The following is a 22036-nucleotide window of genomic DNA, read 5'->3' on the forward strand; positions in this document are numbered from 1 at the left end:
TATTCAGCTTCATGTCACCTTGTTTTATTTCTTTTACAGAACTTGTTATGTCCTATAGTATCCTTTTTACTTGCTTATGTGCTTATTATCTCTCCCCCCCACTAGACTGTAAGTTCCTCAAGGATCACATCTAATCTTGTTTACCATGTTATTTCCATAGCATGGAAGAACGACTGGCACAGAACTGGGGCTCAGTAAATATGGCTAAATATTGACTGAATGACAGCTCAGGCAGCGGGTAAGGGGTCTAATGTGGGGCAGGGCTGATGAGCAGAGGGGCAGCTCTGTGGGTTCTGCAGCTGAGCTCCCAAAATAGGTCGCCTGCTCAGCAACCCTGCCTCAGCTCCAGACTCCTCCCCAGCCTGAACCTCAGCCCTCCGTCTAGCACCTCATTCCCTCTCCCTCATAAAGGTGGGGACAAAACTAGCCTCCATTCTAGATCATGTTTTGGTGGGGTAGGTCCAGGCCTGGAATAGCCTCGGCTCTCCTTCCTCCTTCAGGCCATTGTCCAAGCTATTTCCTTCCCACCTCCTTCTCCTGCCAACAGTCATCCTAAACCCCAGCTCCTCAGGAAGTCTTCCCAAAAGGAGCAACTTGACCCCCTCCAAGCCCTCCCTGACTACTGGAACCCACCCCCATACTCGCCTAGACTGAGTTCTCAAGAGACTACCATGTACAGCTGTCCAGGCTGTGAACTGTGGAAACTAAGGTTGCCATTCATATCAAATCATGCAATGCTGTGGCCTGGGGCCCAGTCTGAGCTGCCTCTGTTGCCTACCCATTCTTCCTGCATGATGGGTAGTCTCTTGATCTCCAGGTTTGTTGACTGAATGACTAACAATAACCAAACCCACCATCAGCTGACAGCCCTGGGGACCCTATTGTACCCTGGGCTAGAAGCGTCCATCTCCTGCTTCACCCACCTCTAACCTAGGTCCATTCTGAGTCTAATCCCATACCTCCCAGGAGAAGGCCTTCTTTTTTCCCTAAGTTTTTTTTTTTTTTTAAAGATTTTTATTTATTTTTTTGACACACAGAGAGAGAACACAGGCAGGGGGAGTGACAGGCAGAGGGAGAGGAAGAAGCAGGCTCCCCACAGAGCAGGGAGCCCAACATGGGGCTCCATCCCAGGACCCGGGGATCATGACCTGAGCAGAAGGCAGACACCTAAACGACTGAGCCACCTGGGCACCCCTCCCCCAAGTTTTATCATAGTTTTATTTTTTTATGGTTTCATTTGCATTTTTATTGAAGTATAATTAATATACAATGTTACATTAGTTTCAGATGTGGAAGGCCTTCTTTATGTTCCACTCATTTCACCCTGCTACAACCACACCTGTGCTGCTGCCAGTCCTGAGTGTTCTCTATTTTAGGGAGAAACAACACAAGCGAGTGAGAGAGACACATTAGGCTTTCACAGGGAGCCCAGCCTCCTCTGCTCTCTGTGGCCCTGGGGCAGCCGGCGGTGCATTTCCTGTTCAGCAAGGCAGGCCCGTGGTCTTGGGCTTCACCATTTGTGGCAGGAACCCAGAAGTTCCCCTCCCACCACATCCTCCCATGAACCCCCTCTCCTTCATCAGGTGTTCAAGAAGGTTTTCCTGAGCCCAGCTAGGCTCTTCTCCCACCCTGTAGTGGACCCAGAGACTTCTGCTCCAGGGGCTTCAAACTCCTCTCATCCACCATGTCCTTTCACCTTGGTTTCTGAAGCAGGGGTCCTGGAGTTGGAGAGGGCCCTACTGGGGTAAGGTCACAAATAACTGGGATTGACACTGGGCTTTCACGAGCATGAGGAGCAACCAGAACACTCATGCACTGCAAGTTTGGGAAACTACATGCTGGCTCTACGCACAAGTCATGATTCAGCAATTCCACTCCTGGGCACAGGCCTGATAAAAGGAAGTGTACCTGTCCACAGAAAGCAGTATAATTTGTCCAAGGAAACTGTCCAGATGCCCATTGTCAGCACTGTTCACACAATGGAAGACTTAGAGCAATGAGAATAAGTATCATTGTCTCAGGCAATACCACTTTCAAAATTCAGACTATACTGAGGGAGAGAAGCCTGACAACAGACCACATAACAGCATGCGTCATTTATAAGTTCAAGAACAGGCAGAACTAATCCAGGGAGATGGAGGTCAGAGCATTAACTCTCAGCAAGGGATGTGCCTGAAAGGGAGCACCAGGCTAGAGGGGGCTTAGGTGAGGCTGGCAATGTACTTTTTTTTTTTTTTTAAGATTTTACTTATTTATTTGTTAGAGAGAGAGAGAGAGAGCGCGAGCACAAGGAGGAGGAGCAATAGGCAGAGGGAGAAGTAGGCTCCCCACTGAAAAGGAGCCTGATGCAGGACTTGATCCCAGGACCCTGAGATCATGACCTGAGCCAAAGGCAGATGCTTAACCGGCTGAGCCACCCAGGCCTCCTGAGGCTGGTAATGTTTTGTTCCTTTGTTTGAATGCTGCTTACATAGGTGGTTCATTTTGTGAAATTCCCTGAGCTACACGCTTATGATGGGTGCATTTTTCTGTGTGGCAAATGTCCATAAAAATTTTACCAAAACAACAACACCAAAAAAAAAAAAAAATCACAACAAACACTGACCTTTAATTCATCCTCCTGCAGCCAAAAACTGATTAACAACCTTCTCGTCACCCCTATCCGTTTCAAACCTTTCTGGCTCCTCAAACCCCCAGGGCCTTGGTAACAGGCACCACCCACCACTCCCAACCTAGTGCTCACTACACTCAGTTTCAACCCCCTGACAATTTCTGTTCCTTGACTTTGCTCATGCTAACTTCCAGGCTCCTGACCACTTTGCTCTTGGCAGGGCTTCCTCCTCCCCTGCCTTCTCACACTAATTGGTAGTCGTCTCCTCAGTTCAGAGTTGATGCGTGCCTTGTGGCTAAAGGATACACCTGCTTCTATGTCTCCAGAGTACCCTAGATATCCCCAGCAGAGCAGCCATCGCTCCTCTTGTCATTGCCTGTCTTGTATATCTCCTTCATGAGCCAGAGGGTTCCATGAGGGCAGGGACTGTGCCTCTTTTGCTGTCTTATCCACACACTTTGCCTGTGACTGAGTTGATGCTCCATAAATACTTGCCGAATGTGTGGATGAATGAATCAACTGACCCTGCCCTTCCCGCTTACATGGTCACCAGCCTCTTCACTGTACAGTGAGGAAATCACAGTCTGGCAAGGGGTCCAAGCATGCTTGGCTGGTGGGGGTCATGGCCCAAGTCCCGGGGCTGTAAGCCTGCCTCAGGAGCTGCTACTGCCCACCCATCTTCCACCAAACAGAGCTTCTGCTACGCTCAACTTGGGAAGATGGGAAACTCCACTCAGCCAGAAACCTTGGGCTCCTCATCTGGCTCTGCCCCCAAAGCCTGTCTGGATGTTGGGCTCATGGCTCATGTGTGCTGTGTAAGAAGGAAACCCTTGGCCACTGACTAGAAGCAAAGCAGCGGGGATGGGGAGGGAACTGGCCTGGGGCAGGGCATGAGCTGGGCTGGGTCACAGAGCAAGCACAGAGAAAGCCATATGACCATTGTGAACAGAAAGGAAAGGAAAAATTGCTCTAGGTTAAAGAGAATAAAGAGAATAAAGAGACACAACAATATGCGACACAGGAACCTTGACTGGATCCTGGCCTCAAAGCAAAGCAGCTCAAAGTCATTTTGGTGACAATAAGGGACAAAATTAAAGACATATTTCTACATTAGCATATCCCCACTATCACCATCTGATATAATACATATTTTGCTTGCTTGCTCATTGTCTGTCTCCCCACAGCATAAGAATTTATGCTCCAAAAGGGGAACCTTCCTACACTGTTGGTAGGAATGCAAGCTGACGTGGCCACTCTGGAAAACAGCACGGAGGTTCCTCAAAAGGTTGAAAATAGAGCTGCTCTATGACCCAGCAATTGCACTACTGGGTATTTACCCTAAAGATACAAATGTAGTGATCCGAAGGGGCATGTGCACCCAAATATTTATAGCAGCAATGTCCACAATAGCCAAACTATGGAAAGAACCTAGATGTTCATCAACAGATGAATGGAAGGGCACCTGGGTGGCTCAGTGGGTTGAGCCTCTGCATTTGGCTCAGGTCATGTTCTCAGGGTCCTGAGATCGAGCCCTATATCGGGCTCTCATCTCAGCAGGGAGCCTGCTTCTGCCTGCCTCTCTGCCTACTTGTGATCTCTCTCTCTCTCTCTGTCAAATAAATAAAATCTTTAAAAAAAAAACAGATGAATGAATAAAGAAGATGCGGTACACACACACACACACACACACACACACACAATGGAATACTATGCAGCCATCAAAAGAAATGAAAATTTGCCATTTGCAACAACGTGGGTGGAACTAAAGGGTATTATGCTGAGTGAAATAAGTCAATCAGAGAAAGACAATTATTATATGATCTCTCTGATATGAGGAATTTGAGAAGCAGGGCAGGGGGTTGTGGGGGTAGGGAAGGAAAGAAAATGAAACAAGATGGGATCAGGAGGGAGACAAACCTTAAGAGACTCTTAATCTCAGGAAACAAACTGAGGGTTGCTGGGGAGTGGGGGTAGGAGGGACGGAGTGTCTGGGTTATGGACATTGGGAAGAGTATGTGCTATGGTGAGTGCTGTGAATTGTGTAAGACTGATGATTAAAAGACCAGTACCCCTGGGGCAAATAATACATTATATGTTAATTAAAAAAACAAAAAACAAACCAAAAAAATGGTAAAAAAAAAAAAAAGATTAAAAAAAATAATTTATGCTCCACTCTAAATATTTGTTGAGTAAATGACCATGGTATATATAATTCTACAACTGCCGTTGTTACCTTATGTTTCAAGAGTGATTCAAGTTAACAGCTGCTGTGCTCATTTTATTAATTTGACCTACTTCTAATATTGCATCATATGTGATTCAAAGCTTTTTTCTTCCATTTTCCTAATGAGGACCATTTCCAGTCTTTCACTATTCCAAGAAATGTTACAGTAAATACCTTTACTTGTGCCTGGGAGTATCTCTAAGGTTGGCCAGATCTGGGAGTGGAATGGCAGGTCAAAGGAATCTGCAACATTACCAGATATGGTAAAACCATTCTCTGAGTTGCTTATACCAATTTATAGCCCCACAAGTTCCCACATCCTCAGCAGCAGAATTTTGCCACATTTAAAATCTGTGGCTTATCTAATGGGTGCAGATGAGATTTTTATTTTTTTTAAAGATTTATTTGTTTGAGAGAGAGAATAAGCAGTGGTGAGGGGCAGAGGGAGAGAGAGATAGAAGCAGACTCCCCACTGAGCAGGGAGCCCAATGTAGGAGCCCAATCCCAAGACTTGGAGATCATGACCTGAGCCAAAGGTAGACACTTAACCGACTGAGCCACCCAGATACCCCCAGATGAGATTTTAAAAACAGAAAATGCAATGTTTAGTGAGCTTGAATTTGGCCAGAAACTATAATAAATCCTTTACGTGCATTAACTTAAATAGTCTTATGCAACAACCCCAAGATGTAGGGAAATCTCTACCCCTTCTGTGGAGATAAGAAAGAGGCTGTGGGTTGAGCGCTTTGCATCCAAGTGCAGAGTAAAGCTGTCACTGACCCATGGCTACCAGACCCACAACTTGCATCTTAACCATATTCCCTGCTGCCTCATAGTTTCCATTTTTTCTTTGATATTTTTGTCATTGCCCTAGATTTCTATACTGAGCATGTGTTACTTCTATAAGAGACAAAACAGCCTTAATAAACTTTATTTTAAAATAGTTTTGAGGTCGTATACTGTCCCTGCTCCCCAGCAGTAAAGACGGCCAGGATTGGCCCAGTGCTCACAGCCTCTCTCCTGCACACCCTTATGAAAATGAAGGAAGGTTGTCCCCAGACTGTGGGGGTTGGGTGTGAAGGCCTTCTCTGGGGCTTGTTCAGACTCCCCAGAGGTATCCTCAGTTATGCGTTCCCATCTGCTGGGCGCCACTCACCAGGTCTTGTTGGTGCTGGGGTCTTGGTGCAGAAGGGAGCTGAGCACATAGGGTGTGTCTCCCTCAGGAGTCACCCAGATCTGGGCCTCATCCACATTGAAGGCCACCAGAGGAGCAAGGCCTGTGGAGAAAAGAGGAATGTTTAACAAAAGAGTGCCTGTTGAGGCCATGGCTGGGCCTCTGACTCCTATCATTCAGCCACATCTTGTGGTGTCATCATCCCCATTTTATAGATGAGAAAAGTGAGACTCCCAGGATCTTTTTCCTGTGGAAATAGGACAAGAATGTAGGCATGTCTGACCCAGACTCTGCACTCCCCAATCCTCCTACTAAACTGTGTCAGCACGAAGGCCTCATCCTCTAGGAAGCCTTCCCTTGTTCTCCCCTAGAAGTACTTCCCACCTTCTCACACCTCCCACTATGCAATTTCTGTACCTGTCAGATAGCACATACTCATGACAGAGTCTTGTACTAACGTTAAAATAGACTGTGAGCCCCAGGGAGAGTATATATATATACATACATTCTATCTATGACCCTCCATTCAAATGACACAAGAGAAAACATGTCTTCAAACATGTACAAGAAAGTTTACAGAAACGTTATTTATAATAGTTCCCAATTAGAAACCACCCAAATGTCCATCAGCTGGGGAAGGGATAAACTAACTGTGGTGTATTCATACAATGGACTACTCAGGAATACAAAGGAATGAGCAACTGACACACACAGCAAGATGGGTAAATCACAAAAATCATTATGCTGAGTAAAAGAAGCTTTACATGAGAGTATCTACTATATAATTCCATTTACATGATGTTCTAGAACCGGCAAAACTGATCTATAGTAAAAAAATATTTCCTGGAGGTATGGGAATGAGGCTTAACCGGGAAGGAACAGGAAGAAACTTTGTAGGCTGATGGAAGTATCCTAGATCTTGATAGGAATTTGGATGACAAAGATGTGTACATTTGTCAAAAACACACTGAATGGTCAACTTAAAATTTGTGTATTTCACTGAAGGTCAATTTTTCCTCAAAAAAGAAGCATAAACACACATTAAACTCTAGTTGATATGTATGCTGAAATATCTAGGGATAATGTATACCAACATCTGCAGTTTACTTTGAAATGGATCAAAATACAAGATGGCTTGATGGATGGATAGATGGATATATGAAGATGGACATATAGATACATGTTTATATGTATGATATATATGCGGTAAAGCAAATATAACAAAATGTTGACAACTGTCAAATTGAAGTGTGGTATATACTTTTCCACTGCACATTTATTTCAACTTTTCTGTATATTTGAAATTTTTAGCTAAAAAGTTTTGAGAAAATATTGATATTGACAGATTGCCCCGCACAGAGGCTATGCCAGTTCACACAACAACAGAATAGGAGAAGTCCTGTTTCCCCACAGCGCAGCTTGGGCTGTGTGCAGAACTTTTCATCTTCGTTTTGAAGGAGTATCTTATTATTTTGTTCCAAAATATATTTTAAAATTATGAATGAGGTAAAACCTTTAATTTTTAAGTTGTTTACCACCTATTCATATACATTATCCATTTGTATGATGTATTTATTGCTTTCTTATTAATTTGTAAGACCTTTTTGAATGAAAAGAAATTATCAATGTGATAAAGATATTGTTTCTCACTTAGCTATTTAACTTGCATGATATCTTTCCCCACATCTATAGTTTGTCATTTTTCATTTGTGACTCAAGTTTTATGTTATGCTTCCCCATTCAGTGATTATTTTTTTAAGTTCACTCACATTTTCCTCTATATTTGGGTTTTTTTGTTTGTTTCACTTCTTACATGTGTATCTTTGATCTATCTATACTTTATTTTTGTGTATGGAGTAAAATAGCGATCCAGGTTTTACTTTTTCTCCCCACAAATGAAATTGTCTCAACATTATTTCTTGAATAGCTCATCTTATCCCCATAGACTTGCAGTACCACTTTTATCATTCTCAGAACTCCCATATGCATCTGGGCCTCTGTTGGGACTTGGTTCTGCCCTACTGACCTCATTGTCTCCTGCTTGGATACGTTCATTAGTCTCCCAACCTTTCTCTTCCAAGTCTTGTCCCTCTGAATACATCCTCTCTATACCAATTACCAGAAGGAATTCTTAGAAGCATGGTCTAACCATGCCACTCCACTGTAAAAACTCTAATGTATATTTACATAGAAAAAGAGCAAGGTGAAGTTCAGTAAACAGAACTCATCTGTTCAACTACTGTTCAATGAACAACTTTTTGCAGTAGCTCTTGAAAACCGATGCTGCTTTTTGGAAAACACTTTTTTTTTTTTTTTTTTATGGTGGTACAATGCCTTTTTCCTCCCCAAATACACCACATAAACATGCTATAAGGAAAAATGTTTTGATATCATACTTTTAGGCAAAAACATACTAAATTTAATAAAACAGTTTCTAGCCCAACAATATCATAGGAAACAAATGTGCAAGGCTTGCCTTGTTTGGATAAACCCAAATGCTTTGTTTTTGCATATACATGCTGATTGAAAGGGCTGGAGAGGTAGTAGCTTCTGTGACTCTGAAGTCTGTTAAATGCATAAGCTATTCCATGTATTTTGCAGTACTTTCAGGTTTAGTATTTATTTTACCCTCAATGTATTTTTCTGTGCTATAACTTTATTTTTAAAGATAGTTTGAATACGGGATTAACCATGAGTACCCAAAAGACTGAAGAAACAGTGAAGAAATGGTGCAGAAGGAAAATTATAGCTTTCACAATAATGATTCCTTCACAACTATCCTCCACTACTCATCATTAAGTCTTCATTTCCTCCTTTTTTTTTTAAAGATTTTATTTATTTATTTGACAGGCAGAGATCACAAGTAGTCAGAGAGGCAGGCAGAGAGAGAGAGGTGGAAGCAGGCTCCCCACTGAGCAGAGAGCCCGATGCGGGGCTCGATCCCAGGACCCTGAGATCATGACCTGAGCCGAAGGCAGAGGCTTTAACCCACTGAGCCACCCAGGCGCCCCTTCATTTCCTCTTTTAATGAGGACAATAAACTTTTATTGCAGTAAGTTGTATATGTAAATTGTACTTTTAAATTCAAATTTTTTTTTTTTAGTATAAACTTGTTTTATTGACCAATTAATAAATTTTTTCCATCAGAAAAAATTTGGGTATTTGGGTACTGGGCTGGATGTTATGAACCAATTTTTCCATTGAAATTGATGGAAATTTTTCCCCCAATTAATGGATTTTCCCTTAGCAGTAGAGATTTTAAAAAGAAATTAAATTCATTAGGCAAAGGAAAAGTTTTAAGACTTTTATATAAGGAAGAGAAAGAAATGTATACATACAAATACATTGTTCTTCATTTACCAAGAAGATATAAACTTAAAATTTGTGTGTATCCAATAACAACACTTCAAAATACATAAAAATATTAATTGAATTAAAAGGAAAAATACAAAATACATAACCAAAATGAGAGGCTTTAATGCTTTAACAATCTTTCATATAAGCTACAAAAAGATCAGTTAGGAGGATATAGAAGATCTGAATAACACAATTAACAAAACTTACCTGATTAATACAATACTGTACCCAGTAATGATAAAATAAGCATTTTTCAAATGCACATGAAACATTTGCCAAAACTGAACATATGCTGCATCAAAAAGTAAGCCTCAATAAATTTCAATGGATTGAAATAAGTCAGACTATGTTCTCTGACTATAGTGGAATTAAATTAGAAGCCAATAACAAAAAGGAAACTAAAACAAAAAACAAAAAACTTTAACTTCTCAGAAATTAAGCAATGCACTTCTAAATAACCTAGAGCCAAAAATGAAATCAAAATGGAAATTTTTAAATATTTTGAACTAAATGAGAACTAAGCTACAACAAATTGAAACTTGTGGGAAATAGTTAAGGCTTAGAGGAAATGTACAGTCTTAAGTGCATGTGTTAAAAAGAAGGGTAAAAATCAATTATCTAAGCTTTCATCTCAAGAAGGTAAAAGAACAGCAAATCAAACCCAAAGAAAGTCCAGGAAGGAATAGAGATATGAGCATATATCAAAGAAACAGAAAACTAACTTACAGTAGAGAAAATCAACAAAGCTAAAGTGTGTTTTTAAAAAAAGGTTAATAAAACTGATAAACCCCTAGCAACACTGATCAAGGAAAAAAAGACCACACAAATTACCAATATGAATGAAAAAGAGGACATCAGAATAGATTCTAAGACATTTAAGAAATAGTAAGAGTGAAAACATAAAATAAAATAAAAGAAAATAAAAGAAATAATGAGAGGATAGTATATACAGTTTAAGCCACTACGCTTCACAATTTTGTTGAAATAGGTAAATTCCTTGAAAAAAAGATTTACCAAAACTGATGAAAAAAGTGCAAGCTGAATAATCTTTATCAAAGAAATTAAATTGGTTATTAAAAACCTTAGGAAGAATTCCAAGCACAGATGGCTTCACTGAAAACTCTTCCAAACATTTAAAGAAGAAATACCAATCTTACACAAACTGTTCCAGAGAACAGAATTGAGAGAACACTTACCAATCATTTTATGGGGCCAGAATAACATTGATATTAAAACCCAACAAGAGCAAAGATTAAAAAAAAAAAAAACAAGTAAAAATCAGGGAAAAACCGACAGGAGCAATACAATGAAGGATAAAAGATCTCTTTCTTGGACATGGATGTCAAAATCCTAAGCAAAATATTAGCAAATCAAATCTGGTGACATCAAAGCATAATACATTACAACCAAGTTGAGTCTCTTTCAGAAATGGAAGGGCAGTTTGACATTTGATAATAATTGGTTTATTTATCACATTAACAGGAAAAAAAGAAAAAATAATAAGATCATTATGATAGAGGCAAAAGGAATTTTGATAAAATCTCATCTGGGTCTATGATTAAAAAAAAAATCACAGTAAACCAGAATAGAAGGAATTTCCTTAACCTGATCAAGAATATCCACCAAAAAGCTTCAGCACACATCATTCTTATTGGTGAGTTGCTGAAAGCTTTCCCTAAAATCAGGAAGGAGACAAGAATGACCACTCTCACCACTTTACTAAACATTTTACCAGAGGACTTAGAGCAATAAGAAAAAAAATACAGAGCATAAGGATTAGAAAAGAAAAAATAAAACTGCCATTATTTGCAGATGAAATGATTAAGTAGATTGAGAAATACAACAGATTCACAGTCAAACACTAAGAATTAACAAGAACTTTTAGCAAGGTTACTGGATATAGAGGCAATATACAAAGAACCACTGTACTTCTATATACCATCAATGATCAAATAAACAGTGAACAATTTTTAAAGATGCCATTAGCAAAAGACAGAGAAATCAAATGCTCAAAAATAAGTCTAACTTTGGGACAACTGGGTGGCTCAGTTGGTTGGGCTGCTGCCTTCAGCTCAGGTCGTGATCCCAGGGTTCTGGGATGGAGTTCCATATTCAGGCTCCTTGCTCAGCGGGGAGGCTGCTTCTCTCTCTGTCTCTGCCTGCCACTCTGCCTGCTTGTGATTCCCCACCCTCCCCCTGATAAATAAATAAATAAATAAATAAACAAATAAAATCTTAAAAAAAAATAAGTCTAACTTTAGTTAGACATGCAAAACCTCCATGCTGAAAACTATAAAAGATTAGGAGAGATTAAAGATCTAAATAGATGGAGGGCTAGATCATGTTCATGAATGAAGACTCAATATTGTTGTCAGTTATCACTACACTGATCTATAGCTTCAGTAGAATCCTAATAAAAAATCCCAGCAAATTATTGGGGAAGGGTGAGGTATGTTAACAAGACAATTTAAAAATTTATATGAAATTGTATAGGGCAAGAATAGTCAGGCTGTCTTAAAGGAGAAAGACAAACTTGTAAGACTTGATAACATACTATCATCTATCAAGATATTACAAAGTTATAGTTAAGACAGAATTATACTAGCATAGGGCAGACAGATATACCAACCAGGCAGACAAATGGACCAATGGAACAGAGAGTCCAAACACATATGATCACCTACTTTAGGACAAAGGTAACAGTGAAGAACAGTGAGGAAAGAATTTTTTTTCTAAAGATTTTATTTATTTATTTGAGAGACAGAGATCACAAGTAGGCAGAGAGGTAGGCAGAGAGAGAGAAGGGGAAGCAGGCTCCCCACAGAGCAAAGAGCCCGATGTGGGGCTCAATCCCAGGAAATAAGTTAAACCTGAATTTAATGAAGTCATTAGCGCTAACATTCAGGTTTTGGGAAATTCTGGGGATAAAAGGGCAAACCACACCAAAAGGAAGCAAACACACAAATCCTGAATGACGTTCTTCTACCAGACAAGCCACCAAGCCCTGCAGTAAAGCAAAGACTTGAAAAGGACACACAAACCAAAATATAGGCAACTGGCCACTCTAGACTAAGAGAGGCGTAGCAACCAAATGTAATCTGGACCTTGTTTGGATCTTGACTCCAAAAAACTTATTGTTAAAAAGCGATAAACTGAGCGATAAAGCGATAACCCAAATTATTGTTAAGTTTCTTAGGTGATAAAAACATTGTGGCCTAGTAAGAAAAATAACCACATACCTCAGAAATGTGTACTGAAGTGTGTGGGGTGAAATGACACAATGTTTTGGGTTGCCTTATAATAATGCTTCTAAAACATTAAAGTGCTAACAGATCACCCAAGTTTCTTGTTAAAATACAGATTCTGATTCAGTAGATCAGGAGGTGGGACTGAGAGCCTAGTCTAACATGATCTTAGATGATACCCCGCTGCTGGTCACCACCAAATTTTGAGCAGCACAGCTTTAAAGGAAACCAAAGGGGATATGAACTGATGCAGCAAGTATGGCAAGTCTTGATAATGGTGTAATCTGGGTGATGGGTATAGTGACTTCATTACAGTTCTTTTCTTTGTTTTTATACATGTTTAAAATTTTGTCAAAAACACACCTTTCAAAGGCTCAGGAGGGGGTGCATTGTGAGAAGGCAGTGTTCAATCTCTCATTTCTCAGTTCCCAAGCTCTCTCCCTGAGGCTGGCAGAAAGCAGACATCTGCACTTTATTTCTTCTCCCTTATACTTTGGCCTTGCCCAGAATGATTTGTGACAATTCATGAAAATATACAAGACAGTAAGGCAAAACTTATTTTTAAATGATGGGGCAAGCCAAAAAAAAAGAAGGAAGGAAAGTGACAATTAGAAAAAAGGGGTGAGGGGCTCCTGGGTGGCTCAGTTGGTTGAGCCTCCAACTCTTGATTTCGGCTCAGGTCATAACATCAAGGTTGTGAGATCCAGCCCTGCACTGGGCTCTGCACTCAGCGAGGAGTCTGCTTGAGATTCTCTCTCCCCCTGTCCTTCTGCCCCTTGCCCACTTGTTCTCTCTTTCTCTCTCTCTCTCTCTCTCAATAAATAAATCTTAAAAAAAGAAAATGAAAGAGGGATGAACATGAAAGGGCACAATTAAACCAGGAAGGAGGCCACCTGGCTTGTGCATCAGCAAGTGCTCGCACTTTCTATGGTGGGTCCCACTTTGGACTCTGAACACAGTATAAGGTCACAGTGGATGCCAAATAAAATTAATTGTTGAATAACTGCATAAATGTATGAACTTTCTTGAAATCAGTATAAGGATGAAAATGATCAGTTGTATGATTCACAGAGTCCACACAATTGGGAAAAGAATTATTCTGGTGAAGCGGGAAAACAAACAGAAAAAAACAAACCAGAAAAAATTGTTTCCCAAGTTTCTCTTCACAAGAACAATGAATGAATGGGGCAGAGTAGAGTTAAAACAAACAGACAAAAAACAAACAAAAAACAATAGCAGTGAAGGCGCCTGGGTGGCTCAGTGGGTTAAAGCCTCTGCCTTCGGCTCAGGTCACGATCCCGGGGTCCTGGGATCGAGCCCCGCATCAGGCTCTCTGCTCAGCAGGGAGCCTGCTTCCCCCTCTCTCTCTGCCAGCCTCTCTGCCTACTTGTGATCTTGGTCTGTCAAAAAAAAAAAAAAAAAAAAAAAAAAAAAAAAAAAAAACAAAAGAAAACAAAACAAAAAAAAACAATAGCAGTGAATGAACAAACCTGCATCCCAAGTTACCTGGGAGCTATTCTTCGTGTCTTGCTTGCCATCACCCAAAGTATAATACAGAAAACATAATCAGACCATGAGCAATTCCCGTTTGGGGGCCAAGGATCATTTTTGAGAATTGGGTATGAGCCCCGAGCCCATCCCACCCACTCAAGTGTACATTTCCCAAGACTTATCCTTGCTGAAAGTGCTCTGCTCTGAGGTGATCTCCTGCCTTCCTCCTGATTCTTCCCATTCAGCTTCTCCAAGAGGCTTTCCTGACCTCCAGACCCCTACGTAGGCACTCTGTACCCTTGTAAGCCTTTTATCACAAACTGACATTACTCTCCTCAACTCCTCGTTTACGTATTATTGCCTGTTACTTATTGACTGCTTCTCCTGCCACCAGTGAGCCCCTCTGAGGGCAAAGACTGTAAGTCAGCCTTGTTCACCATGTCATCCCAGGGCCAGGTATGGTGGCCTATACCTACTAGGTGCTGCATGGGTGAAGGGGGCTCAAAGACAATCCCTGTGGCCAACCCATGGACCCTCAAGGGTTCTAGAGGGGGGGAATGGGGAGCACTGTTCTCCACGAGTACAGGATTGGACTCAGGCTCCTTGGATCATTTTATGAGAAGCCCTGTGTTTCTTGATCAGTCAGGTTAGGGTAAACAAACTGATTAGGAGAGAATTAAAAAGTAAGAACTAAGGGTGACACGGTGACAGGGCGGTACATTCAGTTAAGCTTCCGACTCTTGATTTTGGCTCGGGTCATGATCTCAGTTGTGAGACTGAGCCCCACATGGGGTGTAGAGCTTACTTAAAAATAAAATTAAAAGGGCGCCTGGGTGGCTCAGTCGGTTAAGCACCCCACTCTTGGTTTCAGCTCAGGTTGTGATCTCAGGGTCATGAGATAGAGCCCCAGAGCCCCGTGTTTGGTGGAGTCTGAGCTCAGGGCAGAGTCTGCTTAAGCTTCTCTCTCCCTGGAGTGCCTGGGTGGCTCAGTGGGTTAAGCCTCTGCCTTCAGCTCTGGTCATGATCTCAGGGTCCTGGGATAGAGCCCCAAATCGGGCTCTCTGCTCAGCAGGGAGCCTGCTTCGCCCCCCTCCCACCTGCCTCCCCACCTACTTGTGATCTCTCTCTCTGTAAAAAAAATAATTAAAATCTTAAAAAAAAAAAAAGATTCTCTCTCCCTCTGCTCCTCACAGCTCTACCATCTCTAAAATAAATAAATAAGTATTTTTTTTTTTTTTTTAAAGAGTAAGAACTAGCAAATTCTTGCAAGGGGTGACTAGGAGGCTTTCTTTCCATGTTTTCCTGTGTAACTGATAGACAAGGTTTGAAACCCCTGAGATAGGTCGTCTCCTCATCCGGGCATCTGTGGCATCTCCCTGCCTAGCACAATGCCCACTCTCCTAGGTCTGCTCTCCAGCCATTTCAAGCTCCTCTATACCCCACTCCCTGAACACCATCCCCATACCTCCCACTTCTGGGCCCTTGTCCAAGCAGTTCCCCCTGACCAGTATGCCTTCCTTGTTCTCACATCCGCCCCATCCTTTGGGGCCCTGCTCAGGCACTCCCTGCTCCCAGGAGCTACTTCAGATTCTCAGCTAGAGTAACTCACTGGTCCCTGAGCCCCCACCACATCCTGAAGTGTGTCTGGTTCTGACTAAATCCTGTCTAGGTCAGAGTGATCTGTGATTAAGTCTATCTCCCCCAAAACGTGATCTGAGCCATCCATGACACCCCTCCCCCTCAACCACAAAGCCCAGTTCAGCATAACGCCAGACCCAGAAGTGTCCTGGAAATGTCAGAGTAGGCCAGAAATTCTTGTTCACCACCCCACCCATCCTCATTTTTGCCTTGTTCACCTGAGGGATCTTGATGCAAGATCCTTGAAAGGTGGGAAGGGGCAGCAGATGAGCAGAGAGATAATCACAGCTACCCTCCCAGATCACCTGATTTCTTCCAGGCACCATACAGGGTGCTGAGGCTCAGAGAAGTTGAGTGATTTGCTTGTGGTCCATTGGCAAATTGAATACTTGTGTCTAGGGCCCAGGTCTGCCTAACCCAAGCCTTTAGTGAAAGCTGGAGGCACTGAGGGGTTGGTAAACAGAGAAAAGAGTTACAAATGGCCCCAGAAGCTGGGCACATTTCCTGCTGGGCAGAGCTCCCAGTTGTGCCAGCCCCTCACTGAGCCTGGGCAGAGCTCCGGGTTAGATAGCTGTTTAATTAGGTCAGCGAGAACCTCCTGTGCAAGCACAGTGGCATGAGAACATGTGTAGAGGGGATTTACCATATTCACTGAGCTTCCCTAGTCACCAGCACCCACCCTGAGAGCTGGCTGGAGCCAGGGATCTGCAAGCCGTGGGCCACCTTGCTAGAGCACATTCCCTCCATGCCCCTCACATTCTACCTTTGCTTGGGTTGTCGCCAGATGAGGTAAGCCCTTCCTTTCCCACTGAGACTCAGATGCAGTGTTTCCATAGTGTAGTGGTTATCATGTTCACCTCCCACTGAGACTCAAGAAAATATAGCATGGACCCCAGACAGAGAAAGTCCTGTGTTCAAATCCTTGCTTTGCCACAGAGTCATGCTGAAGAACCTTGGGCTTGTCATCGCACCTCAGTTTCCCCACCTGAGATACATGGCTGTGCAGAGCAAACAGGACAATGCCTGCCCAGGGTCTGACGCTGAAGGCTCAGTATGTGGGCGCTGATGTTAGTGTTATAACCACAAGGGAGGGCCTGTCATGTTCTGACAGCCTTACCTTCCATCTCAAGCCCCTCTTATGTGCTGTCAGACACGTGAGCCCAGCCAAACCAGTGTCTGTCACCACACTACCCACAGAGCTGCCTCTCCCAAGCTGTCTCCAGCCACCTAGGCCTGCTGAGTAAGAATAAGACCCTCCCTTCATCCTGTCAGCCAGCACTGCCTCCCCCCTTAAACCTTTATCTTCCCCCAACACACTGGGCATTTTAGTTTTTTAATTTTATTTAAATTCAATTCATTAGCATATAGTGTATTATTACTATATTATAGTGTATTATTAGTCCTCAGTTTGTTTCCTACAATTAAGAGTCTCTTATGGGCATTTTAAGTACACATTCTCACAGCACTATTCTTGGTTTAGCAAACTTGAGTCCAGGGGGAATGGTTTGTCCAAATTTATATAAGGAGCTAGCTGTAGAACTGGGACTAGAGTCGACTGTTCTGACAATCAGCCCAGAACACCCAAAAAGGCCTTAGGGGAAACTCATGCCTCATAGCCACATGCAAGTTGCCTGTGCCGTGGGGCAGCTCACCTTCAAGCCACCCACATTGTTCTTTCACACAGGATCCTCATCATCTCCCCTTTCTCTGGGATTCCACCTTCCAACATGTAATTCTCACTGTTGTCACCCTGCTCAAGATCTGCTGTGGCTTCCCATTCCCCTCAGGTGAGGTCTAAGCTCCCTTAGCCTCCACATCCCCACCACCATCCTGGACCTCTCCAGCTTGACTGCCCATAAGCCCCCCATATACACCCTACAAAGCCAGCCTTCCAGCAAAGGTTGGAAACATCTGGTTTCCACATGGACCACAGTTCACACCTGGCTTGCCCACAAACATTGCTCTTTTTGGATGTTTTGCCTTTGCTTGAAACACCCTTTTCCCAACCCCCATGTGTGAGACCTGAAGGCATCCTCAATGGACCCACTAGCTCCGGCTAGAGTTTGTTGTGCAGCCTGCTTTCTCTTCACACAGGGGCCCAGAACAGGGACAGTGCACCCTCACGCCCTGGGCCCAGCATGTGCTGGGGCAGGGGTGGTGGTGACAGCAGCCTTCTGCTCCCACTCAAGCTTTGACCTGCATCTTCCTAAACAGACTCCTCACACTCCCTGTCTTTCTCCATACTAAACAGAAAGCCCCCCTCCAACAGTCTATACTTGCTGAAGACCTCCTCCATCTTCAGGGCCACATTGGACACTGGTCTCTCATCCCTAACAACCAAGGTTTTCCATCAAATACTTGCCCACAAGTATTGGGGTGTGCCCTGGGAAGAGCCAGGTCTGACATCTTCCCACTCCCCATGAGGACCCAACAGGGCCACAGGTCTCAGCCTGAAGTTGGTACAAGAGCACAGCAGGCCCTAGACTTCTGGATCCTTCTTTACCATTGCAAGGTGATGATGAAAGGAGAAGTTAGTGGCTGGGGTCACAGAACAGCTCAAGGGTAAAGGCGGAGCTGCAGACAGCAAGCTGTAGGGCAGCAGGGCAAGTCAGGGCTAGGAGTGGGGGTAAGGGTGGCTCCAGGGTTATAGTAGGTCTGTGTATCTGCTCCTGGCTTAAAAACTCTTATTAGACAATTGATGTTATCTCATCTGCTTTCACAGATGAGAAGTGGACATCATCATAGTGGGTGGCTTGGGAAGGGTAAAAGATCAGGGTCAGGCCAGAATAGTCTAGATTTCCTCCAGTCTAGGGAAGCCCAGCCAGGCACAGGATTCACAGCCCTGGGCCTGGAGTCATAGTCTGAGGGCTTCTTCCCACCCTCCTTGCGTCTCCATGTCACTTTCTCAGACTCTTCTAGCCTATAAGACTCAGCACCAGTCTCACCTCCTCCAGGAAACACTTCAGGATTGGCCCATCCCTCCATTCCACCTCACAGCTTGGAGCATAACTGTCACAGCTTCATTTCTCCCACTCAGACTGGAGCTGCTGAGGCCTTGCTCACACAATCTTTCCATTGCTTAGCCAAGTTGTGGGCTAAGTGATCTCATTGCAAGCCTGCTCCACCTTGCTATCAGCTGTCCATCAGCTTGGAGACTGTCTAGGCCCCAGAAGGGGTTTGATAAATGTCACTTGGATCAGCATTGCTGAAAAAGGCACTGGGGCAACAGCTGTTCATTTCTGAGGCCATTGGAAACAGAATAGCAGGAGCTCAGAATGATGCCAAGGTTAGCACCCCAGGCCATGGGGTATTCTAGAGCTGGGAGTCAGGGCAGAGGCCTGGGCTTGAGCCCCATTTCTATATGTACTTGCTTGTACCTCTGGACAGTCACTGCACCTCTCTGGGCTCCAGAGTCTAGTCTCTTTTTCAGACATACTTGGTGATGGGGGATCAAAGCCCTAAGCCATAAAAAGTGTGAAACCCTCTCCACACTCTGTATGTGACTGAAAATAAAAAGAAGTCTAAACTGTAAAGTAAGGAAAATGAAGTTCACAAAGTTTTGACCTTTTCATAATGATTATTTTGAATATCAAATATTAAAATGTGTCCAAAACATATGCTTTGCTGGTCCCTTACATGTGTGGCCTGCCTCCTGGTGACCTGGCCGCAGGGTGGATGCTAACTCTGAGTTCCCCCCAACAATGAATTCAGCTTTCTCAGACAGTCTGGTACTCAGTTGCTGGCCCCTACCCATCCTTCATGGAGAACTCAGGCTCCCAAGAGCCTTGAAAACATCTGCCTGATGTTTATCTCATTCTTCTACCAAGCTTCTGAGCAATGCAGGAGACCCCTGGGGAAGCTTGTGCCAATCACTATGCTGGACCACTCTAGGCCCCGGATTGATCTGAGCTGCCTCCAGGGGCTCCCTGACTGTGCTCAATCTCGTCCTTAAGGCCTTTTGATAGGTGCAGGCTCATGGGTTGCCTTGCCCCAAATGGCTTCCATGGTAAGTTTAAAGGCCAGAATGGGACCCCTCAGCCTGGGGGAAGAGGAAGTGCACCCCTCCACCCACACACAGTTTCTCATACTAGCCCTAACATCAGAAACAGGAAGCAGGGTCCTCCAGTACATTCGCCTTCTACCAGACACACACATGCCCTCTGCCCCACAAGTCTCTCCTCAATGCTCATGTTCTCAGTCCCCCACCCTTATCAGCTGAGCCCCAATCTGGGATGGAAGGGTGCTCTGCTGGGGAAGGTGGATATCGTTAGCCTCCATACTCTGAGAACAAACTTGTACAGACACAGGGATCTGCCCAGAATGGATGGTGTAAGGAAAAGGCCCAGGGTGGGGCGGGTAAACTGGCTGGAGGAGGAACAGGGTGGCAGAGTTCTGGAGTCTGAAGCCACAGGATATCAGCACTGCCAACAGCCTCAGAAGCCCTTCTGAGCAAGGCTGAGGATCTAACCCAGCAAACAAGAGCGACTCCCTTAGGGATTCCCTACGGTCTCTGACCTCTCACTCTGAGTGAGCCCCATTTAGACAGATAGGCTGTGCTGAGGGCACAGCAACCCACGGGACAGGGGGGGTGAGGCTGACTTACTGGTTATGTAGAGCAGAGTGTGGAAGAGCCACATCCTAGCTGGAGCAGAGGCAGCAGCGTGGACCTCAGCTTATTCAGCTTCCCCTCCTCTGCTCAGTGGCCAGGAGGCGGGGACAGCCACACACAGAAGCAAGGACCCACAGGCAGACAGGCACTTTCACATAGACACGGATGTTCCCACTTGTGCACAGCCGGCTGTGAGGCTTTCTCAGCAGTTGTGGGCTGGGTCCTGGAAGCTCAGAGACACTTATCAGCCCTTCCCCATGACCCACACTTCGTGGAACAGTGAGACAAGGTTTAGCCTAAACATAGCTCTGGATGTCTTCATCAGATGTTTGAGTGCAGAAATAGTATTAATCCAGATGTTTATCATTCATGTGAGTGAGTCCCAGCCTCCTGCCCTGCTCTAGAACCTACCACCAGATACCTTAGCCCAACACCCAGCCCAGGGTCCTTAGTGGTGCTGCCTCAGCAATGAGAATGAGGTCCCCTTCCCACCTGAAGTACCCTCACAGCTAGAAACTGGGCTCCTGCACCTGGCCCCTGGACTCAAGGCCCTGAGGCTATGGAGGGCCTGTTAAGTGTTAAGACCCAATGCACTGGCTGAAATCACCGCCTCAGTGAATTCAGCTTGGCTACATTCTCTTTAAAACCTAGCTATAGTACCATGACATGGGAACTAACTTAACAGAGCTCTGAGCTACCAGACAGAAAACATAAAAATTCCATAAATCTTTCCAGCATACCTCTGATTCAATCCAGCACCCCCGAAGATACACTGCCAACAGCTTGCAGTCATATTTAAAAGCTAACTTCACAATTTGTCAAATTTTCCCTGTGACCAAGTCTGTCATCTGTCACAGAAGGAAGTGTCCCCGCTTCCCAGATTGTTATGTGCAGAGCAGTGCTGTCCATCAGAACTAAGATGTTCTAGATCTGCACTGTCCAATACAGTAATCACTAACCACATGTGGCTACCGAGCCCTTGAAATGTTACCAGTGCAACTGAGGAACTGAATTTTAAATTTTATTTAATTTTAATGAATTCACATTCAAAAAAGCAGGAGATTCTATGTCTCTCACACGAATGTCTGCATCCCCAGGGAGAGCATGCTGTAGTGTTAATGCAAGTGTTAAAGCAGACAAGGGTGTTGACTTAACAATAAGATGAAAATCAATTTTATTTTGTTTCTCACCTTGAAAGTTTGCTTGGCCAGTCTTGTGGAGGTCACTGACACTTAAAACATGCTTGCATTGTCTGCTTTGGTCTGACAAACACCCACAACTAATGTGACAGTTCCCTGATGCTGTATGATTGCTTGAACAGAAATTACAATTCACTGTTTCTGACACTGTCCAACAGCTGGAAACAAAGTTCCAGGTCTGATGATCTGCCTGCCAGATCACAAAGAAGACTATCCAGATTGGCTAATCTTGTTGTGGTCCAGACCCCTGGCCTGTTTTCCTAACACTCCAAGGCTCAGTGACTTTCCCCCTACCCCACACTTGTTTGGAGTGCCAGGGGCACTTTGCAGAGCCAGGATAGGCTCCTCTCCCCATCACTGGCCCAGAGGCGTTGGAGAGTAGCCCCAGGCCACAGAGCAGATCAGCAGTAGGGACACGTTAGAACCCAGGACTGCAGATGCTCAAGATTTCTGAAAGCAGGACTTCGTGTCTGTAGTATGAACTTCAG

General features: G+C 43.9%; 1 protein-coding gene across 4 annotated transcripts in view; it reads right to left on the bottom strand.

The window, feature by feature from the left end:
• The window catches only part of LOC111158754 (integrin subunit alpha E), a 74550-nt gene that overhangs the window by 48923 nt on the left and 3591 nt on the right, over window positions 1-22036 (bottom strand). For all 4 annotated transcript variants that reach the window (XM_022521008.1, XM_022521009.1, XM_022521007.1 and 1 more), the window contains exon 2: window positions 5992-6112. In XM_022521008.1, coding sequence (XP_022376716.1) covers window positions 5992-6112 — 121 coding nt within the window. The remainder of the gene's footprint in view (window positions 1-5991; window positions 6113-22036) is intronic.

Source organism: Enhydra lutris, unplaced genomic scaffold, assembly GCF_002288905.1.
Source record: "Enhydra lutris kenyoni isolate GAN:26980312 unplaced genomic scaffold, ASM228890v2 scaffoldscaffold63, whole genome shotgun sequence".
In the NCBI taxonomy this organism is placed as follows: domain Eukaryota; kingdom Metazoa; phylum Chordata; class Mammalia; order Carnivora; family Mustelidae; genus Enhydra; species Enhydra lutris.